Source organism: Melanotaenia boesemani, chromosome 19 (assembly GCF_017639745.1).
Source record: "Melanotaenia boesemani isolate fMelBoe1 chromosome 19, fMelBoe1.pri, whole genome shotgun sequence".
Lineage (NCBI taxonomy): Eukaryota > Metazoa > Chordata > Actinopteri > Atheriniformes > Melanotaeniidae > Melanotaenia > Melanotaenia boesemani.
The window spans coordinates 16,472,896-16,487,025 of NC_055700.1; the positions used below are offsets into that span (position 1 = coordinate 16,472,896).

The 14,130-nt window shown below is 37.7% G+C and overlaps 1 protein-coding gene across 2 annotated transcripts; it reads left to right on the plus strand.

Annotated features, from left to right (window-relative positions):
* The first annotated feature begins 565 nt into the window (after nucleotides 1-565).
* On the plus strand, nucleotides 566-10,587 carry LOC121630266 (sodium/glucose cotransporter 1-like). 2 transcript variants are annotated; one of them, XM_041970447.1, is made up of 15 exons: nucleotides 566-722; nucleotides 3,334-3,405; nucleotides 3,680-3,784; nucleotides 3,930-3,989; nucleotides 4,099-4,203; nucleotides 4,300-4,405; nucleotides 4,827-4,907; nucleotides 5,020-5,228; nucleotides 6,891-7,026; nucleotides 7,171-7,278; nucleotides 7,369-7,519; nucleotides 7,613-7,781; nucleotides 8,606-8,821; nucleotides 9,506-9,608; nucleotides 9,700-10,587. In XM_041970447.1, the coding sequence occupies exons 1-15, from the start codon at nucleotides 579-581 to the stop codon at nucleotides 9,912-9,914; spliced, it is 1,980 nt and encodes a 659-aa protein (XP_041826381.1). In that variant the 5' UTR covers nucleotides 566-578; the 3' UTR covers nucleotides 9,915-10,587. The 2 variants fall into 2 exon arrangements, with proteins under 2 accessions (XP_041826381.1, XP_041826380.1); XM_041970446.1 differs by lacking the exon at nucleotides 566-722 and adding an exon at nucleotides 2,846-3,016.
* The last annotated feature ends 3,543 nt before the right edge of the window (nucleotides 10,588-14,130 follow it).

The window sequence follows — 14,130 nt, forward strand, 5'->3', positions numbered from 1 at the left end:
AGGTCCACAACAAGTCTTTTATCCAGTCCTTAATATTTTAAGGGGATAGTGTTTAACTTTTTAAACTCTTTCTTTGGTTATATATATATATATATATATATGTGTGTGTGTGTGTGTGTGTGTGTGTGTCAACAAATGCTAATTTTATTGATAGACTAACAGAGATGTATAGCAAATATAAAACCCACAAAAGTGTCTAAGAAAGAACAGTGGCTTTTCTTTTGGAATTTCCTCGTAAGTTGATAATTAACAATATAATGTGCTGAAAGGTTTCACTGTTCAACACAATAATTTTCACATCATCACATTAATGTGCTAGCAAGCTTTGTTAGTTAATCCACTGTTAACCAAACACAATTTAACGTTTAAATATGCAGTCTTACTTACTGTCTTCCCCCACCCTTTCTGTCTAATTCTCAGTCTTATGCGCATGCGCACACACACCTGCACACACACTTCCATGCACACACACACACACACACACATATACTAAAGATATAAAGGTGTTGGCTCAGTACTTCAGTCAAAGGGGACTGACACCAGGAGCTTGCCTGATCTGCAATCTCCTCCTCTACAAAATGTCTCGTGATTATTTTGGATTCTCTTTTCTACAAAGAAATATAAGAAACGACACGGGAACAAACGGAGTTGTTCTTAACAATGCAGCAGATATCTCCGTTATTGTGATTTACTTTGTTGTGGTCTTGGCTGTGGGAGTATGGGTGAGTTATTTCATCCATCAGCAAACTGTTCTGTCAATATTTCTTTCTAATTTATCAACAGTTCCAGAGCTCCATGATGTTTTACCTTGAAATGTAATGAAATGTAAAATGAGTGACGACAACAGCAATTTTGGGATTGTTAGGACTACATCAAGTAACATAGCAATAACAGTGCATTTTTTAAAAAATGGGAAACAAAACCAAAGATTTAAAACAGAAAGAAAAGCTAAAATAAAAAGATAAAATGCAAGTAATTAATTTCCAGTGTGGGGAAAAACAGTATTAAAACATGATCAAGTTTAAAAATTTCAGCTTAAAAGACAGAAATGCAGATTTGAAATTTTTTAAGTAAAACTACTGAAATGCAGCAGAGAAGAGGTGGGTCTTTAACCTGGACTTAAATAAACTGAGTGTTTTAGCTGATCTGAGGCTTTCTGGGAGTTTGTTCCAGACATGTGGAGCATAGAAGCTGAATGCAGCGTCTCCATGTTTGATTCTGACACTGGGAACTAATAAGAAACTGGATCCAGATAACCTGAGGGTTCTGGTAGGGTCTTACTGGGTCAAGAGGTCACTGATGTATTTTGGTCCTAAACCATTCAGAGCTTTATAGACCAGCAGCAGAACTTTAAAGTCTGTTCTCTGATGAACAGCCAGCCAGTGTAAAGACCTCAGAGCTGGACTGATGTGGTCCCCTTTCTTGGTCTTAGTGAGGACTCGAGCAGCAGAGTTCTGAATAAGCTGCAGGTGTCTAATTGAATTTTTAAACCTGTAAAACAACTGTTACAATAATTAAGCAGACTAAAGATGAAAGCATGGACTAGTTTTTCCAGGTCCTGCTGTGACATCAGTTTTTTTTAACCTTGATATATTCTTGACGCAATATTAGGCTGATTTTGTGATTCCCTTAATGTGTTTTTTAAAGTTAAGGTCTGAGTCCATCACTACACCCAGATTTCTGCCCTGGTTGGTGGTTTTTAGGTGTGTAGACTGAAGCTCTGTGGTGAAACTTAATCGTTTCCCTTTGGCTCCAAACACAATCACCTCAGTTTTGTTTTTGTTTATCTGAAGGAAGTTTAGGCACATCCAGTCATTAATCTCCTCAATGCATTGACCAAGAGCATGTACGGGGTCTCATCTCCTGGTGACATTGTAATATATATATCTGTGTGTCATCTGCGTACCTATGGTAACTAATATTGTTGTTCTTTATGACCTGTGCCAGTGGGAGCATGTAGACGTTAAACAGAAAAGGTCCAAGGATGGAACCTTGGGGAACTCCACATGTAATTTGTGTCTGCTCAGATGTAAAGTTACCTATTGACACAAAGTACTTTCTGTTCTCTAAATTAGATTTAAACCAGTTTAGTGCAGTGCCGCAGAGGCCCATCCAGTTCTCCAGTCATTTGAGTAATATAAACAGCTTTTACAGCTTCGTAACCAGGAATCATTAATTCTGTGATATATTTTGGCATACATTAACCTAAACTAGATGCATTCATGAGCTGTACAGGTATGGAGATCATTTCTTATTTGTGTGCAAATTTGAGTCCAGATTAAATGAATGCACTTTGGGGTCACTGATTCATGGTTGAAATAGCACTGTTGTGCAGATTTATGGATATTTTAAAATATGCTCTTGTCCTGCTACTGGCTATGGTATGCCCCAATGAGGCAGAGCTTATTGGCAAACCATTTTTGCTTCTATAGCTTCCAATCTGTGAACACTGGATGACTAACAGAGAAGTAAAACAATTATAAAACCCACAAAAGTGTCTAAGGAAGAGCAGTGGCTTTTCTTTTGGAATTTCCTCGTAAGTTGATAATTAACAATATAATGTGCTGAAAGGTTTCACTGTTCAACACAATAATTTTCACCTCATCACATTAATGTGCTAGCAAGCTTTGTTAGTTAATCCACTGTTAACCAAACACAATTTAACGTTTAAATATGCAGTCTTACTTACTGTCTTTCCCCACCCTTTCTGTCTTATTCTCATTCAGTCTTATGCGCATGCGCACACACACCTGCACACACACTTCCATACACACACACATATACTAAAGATATAAAGGTGTTGGCTCAGTACTTCAGTCAAAGGGGACTGACACCAGGAGCTTGTCTGATCTGCAATCTCCTCCTCTACAAAATGTCTCGTGATTATTTTGGATTCTCTTTTCTACAAAGAAATATAAGAAACGACACGGGAACAAACGGAGTTGTTCTTAACAATGCAGCAGATATCTCCGTTATTGTGATTTACTTTGTTGTGGTCTTGGCCGTGGGAGTATGGGTGAGTTATTTCATCCATCAGCAAACTGTTCTGTCAATATTTCTTTCTAATTCATCAACAGTTCCAGAGCTCCATGATGTTTTACCTTGAAATGTAATGAAATGTAAAATGAGTGACGACAACAGCAATTTTGGGATTGTTAGGACTACTTCAAGCAAACATAATTGCAATTATTAGCTTTACCATAACAGTACTGTCTTGTAAATGACACATAAAAGGAGTGGACTGATAAAGTTTCATTACAGCTTGAATTAGCACTTAGGAGTGTGTTGTGCAGATTTATGGATATTTTAAAATATGCTCTTGTCCTGCTGCAGGCTATGGTACGCACCAATCGGTCCACTGTGGGTGGCTTCTTTCTTGCAGGAAGGAGTATGGTGTGGTGGCCGGTGGGTATTTTACCCTCAACTTTAATCCTTACAAAGATTAACTTCTGTCTTACTCTTCCACTGACCTTCCTGACACCATGGTGACTATTTTGAAATTAATGGGTACTGTATGATGCTGTGTGTCATAATCAAACTGTCATATTTTATTAGTGTTTTTAGAATGAAACAGTTAGCAATTTCTTCTATTTATCATCTTGAAACTTTTTTTAATCATTACATTTTGAACAAGCCTAACAGAAAGTGACATTTTCATGTTTAACTATGTCTTTCAAAGATTGGAGCATCACTCTTTGCCAGCAACATTGGCAGTGGCCACTTTGTGGGAATAGCTGGTACTGCTGCAGCCACAGGAGTAGCTATTGGTGGATTTGAATGGAATGTAAGTAACAATATTTAAACCATTATTACAGATATTTTAGTCATATTAGATTTGATCATCTATTGCTTACTATGGCAATGTCTGTGAGCACCAAACTCCTTCATTTTCAAATTTGAGACTTGTTTATTGACATTTGTGTTTTCAGGCACTTATTGTTGTTGTCATTCTGGGATGGCTTTTTGTGCCAATCTACATCAAAGCTGGGGTAAACATGACAAGAAATTTACATATGAACACATATTTATATCTCTTATTTAAAATGAACAATATTTTGAACAATGTAAAAGTAAAATCTGATGAATGGATGTGTGTAGATAGTCACAATGCCCGAGTACCTGAAGAAGAGGTTTGGAGGACAGCGCATCCGCATCTATCTCTCTGTGCTCTCCCTGATTCTCTATGTCTTCACTAAAATCTCTGTAAGTTAACTGTGACAGCTGTGTCAAACCTTTCAATTTCAAAATTAGACTGGCTGAAGTAATACATCTTTGTTTTTGTTTTTTTTCTCCACCCAGGCAGACATGTTTTCTGGTGCCATTTTCATCCAGCAGGCTCTTGGACTTAACATATATGTTGCTGTTATCGCACTACTAGCAATCACTGCACTATACACTGTCACAGGTCTGTCCATAGAGTGAAGCCACTTCCTTCTCCACAGACCCAGGTTTTCCTTGTAGATTCTAGCTAGAAGTCTTATCTATATCAATGGCACTGTGACTGGGGGTAAAGTCTTCTCAAGGCATAGACACACGCACATACACAATCTCTGTCTTTCCTGGCTGGTTTATCTCTGGTGTGTTATTGTGGTTTATTACCCATGGGCTATGATAAGGATGAAATGGGCCTCTGTTGCTGTTCTGTAATAATGCAAACACACCTGAATGTAGGTTTTATAAGACGTGCATGGAAAGTGCAGTTACATAAATTTATGATAGCTCAGTTTTTGTTTCCAGTAAGTATGTTTTGATATTTCTTCTTTTTTTTACTTTTTTTTCTATGAACTGTCACAGACTGTGTGATAACATCAAATTTTGTATCTTAGGTGGACTTGCTGCAGTGATTTACACAGACACCCTCCAGACCATCATTATGGTTGTTGGATCCTTCATTCTCATGGGCTTTGGTAATTAATACATATATATATATATATATATATATATATAGTTATTTTGGTCATGATATCAAATGCTTGAGGCACAATAATCTTAGATGTTGTAACTTGCACACATCCTCAGCTTTCAATGAAGTTGGGGGGTATGAAAACTTCCAGAAGAGCTACATGCAGGCAGTCCCCACAATCACAAGTGGTATTGACCCAAGCTGCTACGAGCCTCGGCCAGACTCCTTCCATATTTTTAGGGATCCAATTACAGGAGACCTGCCGTGGCCTGGCCTGGTGTTTGGGCTCACCATTCAGGCTGCCTGGTACTGGTGCACGGATCAGGTCAGTAAAACAAACCACAGTTGTGAAAATGCATTACTCCTACTGTCTCTGTGCCACCTTACACAACCAATACCAATCCGGGGTCATAAACAGTGTCATATGATAGATTTACACACATTGGCACACACATTTATGCTCATTTATCTCCCTGTTTTGGCCAGAGTCACTCAAGCGTTCACACTGAGATTAGGTTTATGGGTAGGGTGAATCAATGGGCTGAACCTCATATGACAAAATTTTGGATCTGGATCACAATTCTCCCAGCACGTTTGGCTAAACTTAGTCTGTCTTTTCAGCTAAACGTGATACATAATGTGTCATTTGTATCTCTTGCTTTGATGTTTTATTTTTGGATGTTTGTCTGCTCAATGCCAGCTTATGTAATGTACCTATGACACAGCCTCTTCGCATAAGTCAACAGAGTTTAAAGTTAAAACACTATTTTAAGGTTACGTTTAGGTCAAGGTTAGTGTTAGCATTACTTAAGAGTAGAGTTAGGTTTAGAAAAAGGGTTATAGAACAAGTTGATCTATGCCACGAGGCATATATTGCTGCATAATCTGCTAGTAGAACATCTACCCATCTTTAATGCTGTTTTCTGTTTAAAAAAACATGCTACTTATTTAATGGTCATCATCCCACTGTCATTGCTAGTCATGTCTGGGATGATAGCTTTATCTTTCTGTAGGAATACTCTCAAAAGCACACAGTGCACCAAATTAAGATCAAAAAGGCAAAGGCTAGGTACACACTGAAGGCTGAAGTGTGAATCTGACTTTTTTTGCCTCTATGCGACCTGTATCTGATCTTTTCATAACAGTCTGAACGACACAGATCCAATTTTTTGCCATGTGACTTCAGTCTGAATGGCAAAGTCGCATTAATCCGACCTACACGTCATACACACCGTTGTTTATAAACTCTTATCTGTAAAGGCGTTCACATCACTCTCCCACCACTCCTGGCTGCAACTCCGTAGCCAGACATTTCTCTGTACAGACGTTGCTGCCACTGCTCCACAAAATGCCATGGCCACAAATCTGGCTCTCCTCTTTTGTAATCTCCTCCTTAAAACGATGCCATTGAAAGTGTGCTGGCTACTGTTACCATCCATGTTTACTTCCGCAAACAGAAGACATCACATGCCATGTCGTGTCTTCTACGCATGTGGGACACTTTTGGTGCGCATAAGGTTCATTCAGCAGATCACATACAAGTCGCATTTAATTGGAAATGTGAACAGACTTAAAAAAATTGGATTTCAGAAAAGAATTTGAATTGAGCATTATGCCCTGCAGTGTGAAACTAGCCAAAGTTTCATGGTCATCACTATGAAAAATAAGTAAAATAATAATAAGTATAAGTAAAAGACAGAAAGTGGTTAAAAATCAATGCAGCCATCTTTTTCTCCATTTATTCATTCAGTGTCAGTGGTCATTCATTTAAAGAGACAATACATATTAACACATATTAAATCTCTCACAATTTGTAAACAATTATTTCATTATTAAATGTTGTTAAAAGTAACAGGTATTATTATAAAAGTGCAGTGTTTTTCTTTCTTTGATCTGTATTGTAGTTTAAGTACAGCATAGCATAATACTGTTGACTTGAGTAAACGTGTTTAGGACTAAGCCCTACTGCATGGATCTTTTCTTGCAGGTGATTGTCCAGCGCTGCCTCTCTGCCAAAAATCTCTCTCATGTTAAAGGAGGTTGCATTTTATGTGGCTACTTGAAGCTGTTGCCCATGTTTCTCATGGTTTTCCCCGGAATGATCAGCAGAATTCTTTATTCTGGTGAGCGACTTTTAGCATTTATTGTTTGCTCCTTTTGATTTGGCAAGACTTAAAGTACCAATATATCTAACAGAAATCTTAGATTTAATGGTGAATTTTTAATTATTACTTAACAAATTACTAATTTTGTTAACTTTCTTCTAGATGTGGTGGCATGTGTGGACCCAGATGAATGTCAAAAATATTGTGGTGCTAGTGTGGGATGCACCAACATTGCTTATCCCAAACTGGTGGTGGATCTTATGCCCAATGGTGGGTGGATTAAGAACTTTGTCATCAGAAATGAATACAAATTCTAGTATCTTTTTGGACCTTTCTTCTTAATCTGTTACTCTCTTTTAGGTTTGCGAGGTCTGATGTTGTCTGTGATGCTAGCTTCTCTGATGAGCTCCCTTACCTCCATCTTCAACAGTGCCAGTACACTCTTCACCATGGATATCTACACAAAGGTCCGTCCCTCTGCTAAAGAGAGGGAACTCATGATTGCTGGCAGGTAAAAAGCAAATTTTTTTGGCTCATTTTATGTGTGACAATGTTTAAATTGTTGACTACTGCTGATACTGTTTGTGTGTTTAAATGTGTATAGAGTGTTTATCTTGATCCTGATTGGTGTGAGCATAGCATGGATCCCTGTGGTGCAGAGTGCCCAGAGTGGTCAGCTCTTTGACTACATTCAGTCCATTACCAGCTACCTTGCTCCTCCCGTTGCAGCTGTCTTCATGCTTGCAATCTTTTGCAAACGTGTCAATGAGCCTGTAAGTTACCTCTCTAATTCAGAGTTGTTTGTTGGGGGGGGTGGGGGGGGGGGGGGGTTGATTATTATTATTCATTCTTTCAATAGGGGTTTGATTTTCTCCACATGACCATGTGGTGATATTGTAACCTGGCAGGATCTTTCCTTTACACTGGAAATTATTTGGGAAAATAGCCTTGACTATGAAGAAGGACTTCACTTAGTCGACACATTTGTCTAGAGATAAAAGTCAGAAAGACAATAGGTGGCAATGTGGGATTCAGTATAGCCCACAGACAATCTGATAAAATAAATGGAGAAGCCTCGACAGCCACCTCAGAGTTTAAAGAAAATTGCATTAACCCTTTCTTTCTGCATTCTGAGATCTATATCAGTCTCATGTTTGTGCCATAAAGCTACTGTTAGCATTTAGCTGTAATTTAGATCTTAGCTAGCAAGCAAAAAAGCGTATGTTGTCTTTGTCAATGGATCTATGTGCTTAAAAAATGTTTTTTTCTTTTTTTCTTTTTTCCACATTCATAGTAGGCAAGTCATAATGATTGCTGCTCACAGCCATGTCAAGCACAGCTTTTCACATTTTTCAACTCAGACTGAAAAAAAAACCTTATACTAGTTCAAGCAAACGCTGTTAGTTTCAAATAGCATAACTTTTGCATTAAATGGTTATTTATTTTGTTCAATAAATTTTCTTTGCAACAGTCTGCAGCCAAAGTAACACAGACAGATGACAGAAGTGGCACCACTACTACAGCACTGATACAGATAGTTTCAATACAGTGATTCAGTCTGATCTCTTTCTTTCTTGCTTTTTCTTTAATCCCTCAGGGCGCCTTTTATGGACTCACAACTGGACTGTTAATAGGCCTGTCCAGGATGATTGCTGAGTTTGTTTATGGGACAGGAAGCTGTGCTAACCCAAGTAACTGTCCCACTATTATATGTGGAGTCCACTACCTCTACTTCGCCATCATCTTGTTCACCATCTCCTGCATCGTCATAGTTGGAGTCTCCCTGATTACCAAGCCCATCAACGACAAGCATGTACGTGACAGCTATGAGATAAGGCTAAATAAATCATTAACTTCATCAATCACTAGAAAACACTCAACAACTTCATTCAACTGAAAATGAAAGTTTGGGCACCCCTGAGCACATTCAAAGCTGCCGATTTTCAGAGTGAAATAAATGAAAAAGATTTAGCAAATTCAAAAGCCTTTGTTTAAATACTAATACGCTGCCATGTTTTTTGTTTTTTTAATAACTGTGTCATGTTACTAACTTTTGATAGTAATGGCAGAGCCGAAAAAAGGTGCAAAACACAAACCAGCCAGATTTTTATTACGCTGACAAAGTTTTGTATTGAAATGAACATGAGTTTAAAAAGCAGGTATATTATCAGCCTAATAAGTCCCACTAAGTCAAGACAATTTGGAGAAAGAAAGGCTCATTTGAATGTGTGTGGGTTGCCAAGTCAAGAAAATGTGTCACTTTTGTTGGGGTGCTGCAACATTTTGGGGCGGTATGGCTCAGTGGGTAGAGTGGTCGTCCTGTAAAGCAAGGTTTGCCGGTTCGATCCTGGCCCTTCAAGCTCATGTTGAGGTGTCCCTGAGTAAGAATGTGTGTGTGAATGGGTGAATGTGACGTATATGTACAAGTACGGACCATTTAACATTTTCATCCAGCTGTGAATAATTTGTTTCACAAAATGTGTTGCTGTGTCACTAGCTGTATCGACTGTGTTGGAGCCTGAGGAACCGTACGGAGGAGAGGGTGGACCTCGAACAAGACGATTGGGTTAACAATGACGATGGAAGCATGGATATAGAAGGTAATGAGCAGTTACTGAGAGTTTTTAATCAAAGATGCATTCATGCAGGTACGCAGATATAATAAGATTCTCTTCTTTGCCTGTTTAACAGAATCTGAAGAGGAACCAGGCTTCTGTAAGAAAGCAGTGATGTGCTTCTGTGGACTCGAGCAGAAGAAAGCACCAAAACTTAGTCCAGAAGAAGAGGCAGAGTTGAAGAAGCAGCTCACAGACACAACAGAGGAGCCTTTATGGAAGAACATTGTCAATGTTAATGCCATCATCCTCCTGTGTGTGGCTGTGTTCTGTCACGGCTTCTTCGGCTAGAGAGACTCAAGGGGCTTCAACCAATTCTGGATACTATAATTTATTTCATTTATGACCAAAACAAAGCACTAAGTAGCCTTCAAACTTCTTAAATAAGATATGACACTTACATCCATCTCAGCCCTGCATCATCATTGTATTCCATAATAACTACTGCTCTTACCCAGGATATATATTGTATTTTCCTACAATGCGATGGACTCTCCTGTCAACATTTCCTGGTATTTGTCACCTCAGGTAAACCAAAAAACCATGTAGTAACTTATAACATATAAATCATTTTCTAATTCTCCATGAATTTTCACACATTTTTTCTGATATTTGGATTTTTGGAGATATTCCAGTGTTAACTCTACATTTTATTCCCATTTCTATATATTTATATATATATATATATTTTTTTTTTCATGAATGGAAACATGACACAGTAGCAATGTACATCAATGTACATGTTTGTACAACTTGAAAATTAAGGAATCAATTCAACATTGAGAAAACTCTTTGTTAAATAACAGATGCATATTTATTGCTGATTCATTTCCACTACAGTGATTAATCTCTTTAAATATAAATGGCTCTTCACTGTTTAATGAGCAGTTTACATGTGAGTGGTCCAAAAGTTAGTTCATTCTAAGATGCATCATTAAGTCTTGAAGAAAGAGGGACGACATGGCATAAAATGTCTGCAAGGTACCTGTAAGATGTAACCGATGAAGGACAAGAAAGAAGATTGTAAATTCTTTCATTATGTTTGCATGTGCTACCTCATTCTACTTCAGCCGTGTGCTCAAAGTCCACGAGTACTGTCACTTCTTACATCCATGCACCTTTCTGTATGTTGTTTTAAGTGTTAATGAGTAAGAACATCTCAGAAAGGGGGGCTTGGACACTAATTACAGAACTTGGACTCTCTTTGCTTCCCTCTATTGGCTGGCTGTTGTTTGTGTTCAGCATGTAAAACTCATCTCTGTTCATATTTGATCATGCCAAGGTAAATTATACATTTATCTAGTTAATAAATAGATACTGAATGACCATTGTACATGATCACTCTTTAATTTCACATAAGACTAGTGTCATTAAGATGCACTTACGGTACTATCTTGGTTTTATCATCAAGTTCTTGGTTAATGTACACTGACTGAATGACTGCAATATATGTGCTGCTGTTAAATCTGTCATAATTTCTGAGTTGCCAGGGTTTTATTTGTTCTCTGCCGTTTTATCTCTTAAATCCCACTCGATTTGTAACTGTAAGAAACTTTTTATCTTGTTGGATCATGCATTTTGCTTCTGCTGATCTGTGTCATAAGAAAGAATCAGTCAAAGTTCAGCATGGATCTTCGTCTCACAGTTACCAGTAAAAGTGAGACAATGATTCATGGATCTTTGTCACTAGGAATGTGTTTACAAGAGATGTTGCTTTATTCAAATATAACACGTGCAGAACACAAAGAGGACAAAAACACAACACACAATAACCAGTTCAATACCTGCAGGCATTTTCTTGTTTTAAAAGGGTCACCAGTCTGTGTATAAACTTGGCCCAACAACTTACTTCTTTTGTGTTCTGCACCAGTCTCAGTCACAAAGACCTTCCTTCAACATTTATTAGCTCACCACATACTCATAGAGCCTCCTACTCTGCCACCAACAAGGCCGACGCAGCACGCTGAACAAGTATGAATGCTCACAGCGGTTGAAGGCTGTAGCTGGCTTCAGCAATACACAACCCAGTAGAAAAGTGTGCCTGCTTAAGTTGATTAGTTAAAATTAAATGTATTGATGGCATTTTTCTTTAAAACAAAGTATTCTAAAGGAAATTATCTATAGCTTAACTTTCATAGATTGTTTAGCTGTTTTGTTTGGCTCAACTTTAAATAGATCTTCAATTTCATTGTCAGTACATGACTAATTTTCACAGCGGTGCTGTGTATGTCCATCACAGTAGTAAGAATTAGACAGAACAAAGAGATAGATTTGTTTGTCAGGGGCAGGCAAGTCAAACTTTATCACAGCTGGATTCGCACAGGTGTTTCACCAAAAGCTGCCTACCGCCTGATGGATGGTTGTAGGGTTTGAATGTCTTGGTTCATTGTCAATCATTGAAGCATTAAAAGGAACTTAGCTCTCCGTAGTGTTATTAATCACACCTGTACTTGTCATGCTGTGATAAGTTCAAATGTCTCCTGTGAGAAACTGTCATCTGAAAGACGATGGTATATGTTTAACTTACACTTCACTATTTTACTGTTAATCTTACAGCAAGAAAACTAGAAGAAACAACACGATTGACAGATTAAAATGATGGATTATCACCTATGTCTCTTGTCCGAAACTAATCAGTCTGGTTTATGATAAATTAGAGGTGAAGGTAAAACAATACTAGCTGCAATCAGTTGTTTAACCCAATGTTTAAGTCTTAATTTACCTTTATTTCTGAAAAAAAAAGAACTACAGGAAGTCCTTCTATCTCTGAAAATTATGAAATTATGATTCCTTTAACAAGGTCTTTAACAGTATTGTCCCATTTAAGGCCATTAAATAGACTACAGATTATTTATATTACAATAAAAACTGGAAAAAGAGTGAATCTTCTACAATATTAATTAGGGTGTTAACAGATTTGAATAAAACACATTTTAAAGATAAATTAATTTGACATGCTGGAATTATGAGTTATTATGTTACGGTACTAGTACTGTTGCAATAGTACTACTATTAGTAGTAGTGTTGCAATACTACAGAACCCGACACTAGTGTGAAAAACTAGGGTTGCTAAAATTAACAGGTTAATTTTGTGGAATTAAGAATTTTTTTAAACATAAAGTTATTACTGATGCCTTATAAGTTTCTAACAGTTTTCAATAGTTATATTGAAAAATATTACTATTGGATGTCCAGAAACGAAGTTGGCATTGAGAAACTGATGTTGCGCCTTGTCACAGCAGTGAACTGAATCCACCAATAAACACTTTATCCTCCTTATCTATTAAGTCTGATATTTTTCAAACCTTACATTTTAAGTTTTCATCATCAGTTATTCAGAAACAAAGATCAGAATTGGCATTATTTTGGCAAGAGAAGCTTATTTGGGGCAGTTACATGCCTAAAATCTAGAATCCAACAAAAGCCACCAAAAATACTTTATCCACCTTATCTGTGAAGATTCTGAGAGTGTTCAAGCATTACATTTAGGGGAAGCCCACAAGATAACCCACTTGATATATCACGCAATTAACCACTTAATAGTTGCATCTGACATTATGGTCCACATTTCTTACCAGTGAACCGCAGCAGGATTTATTATTACTCATATCGGTATTCAATATCGGCAAGTACTTAAAGGTAAGTAGTGATTTGAAAAAATGTGGTATCATTGTGTGTATATAAGTGTGCATGTTTGTCATGAACTGGTGACCTGCTCAGCTATTACCCTTCATTCTGCCCTGAACAGGATAAGTGGTGATAGAAAATGGTTGAATGAAACTCTGCAGGATTAATATAATCTTTGTGTAAGAAAAAGCTATGAGTAATGATCTTTCCAGATTACATATCATCCCAAGAGAGCTACTTACTGTTTAAAGATATTTTTACATGAAAGATTTATCTTTTCCAGTTCAGCATTACATCATGTACTTTCCTCCAAACATTTACATTTTTTACTAAATTTAAATATCAGAGATGAGTGGCTTTTTAAAATGTTTATATTTAATGTTTCCAGGCTGCTGCAGATTTTATCTGATAAAATCTACATTTTTCTGGAGCCAATTATTTGACTATTTAAAACCCCCCAAAACAATTGAACAATAAAAACAACACTAAACATCAGTGCTTCTATAGAAATATGCCAAGTGATTTTGGGTAACTTTCCTTTGAACCTGATGGGGAAAAACAAAATGTACATGCTGAGAGCTTTGTTAGTGATAGCCACCAATTACGGCGGACCGTATATGTATGTGAGCTGGACCTGCACTCTTTTCTAATGTTAAAGAAAATCCTACCTGTCCACCATACCCAATCCCAATCCCCTCTTCTATACCCAGTCTCCTTACCCTCCCACCCCATTTGGCTAAGCTCTGGGCCCCAGAGTATCAACCAGACACTAGGGGGCACCAGGGTCAACCCCCACCCAGAGGAGTGGCAGCTTCTGGACACCTGGGCCCGAGACCCCCACCCAGCCCACCCCAGAGGAGCCCGTGCCACCTGACCCCAG

Bases quoted from the DNA above. Each gene is read 5' to 3' on its own strand.
- LOC121630266 (XM_041970447.1), top strand. From the start codon at position 579: ATGTCTCGTGATTATTTTGGATTCTCTTTTCTACAAAGAAATATAAGA. The intron at 3,785-3,929 runs GTAAGTAACAAT...TTGTGTTTTCAG, and splicing joins TTGGTGGATTTGAATGGAAT to GCACTTATTGTTGTTGTCAT. The intron at 3,990-4,098 runs GTAAACATGACA...GGATGTGTGTAG, and splicing joins CAATCTACATCAAAGCTGGG to ATAGTCACAATGCCCGAGTA.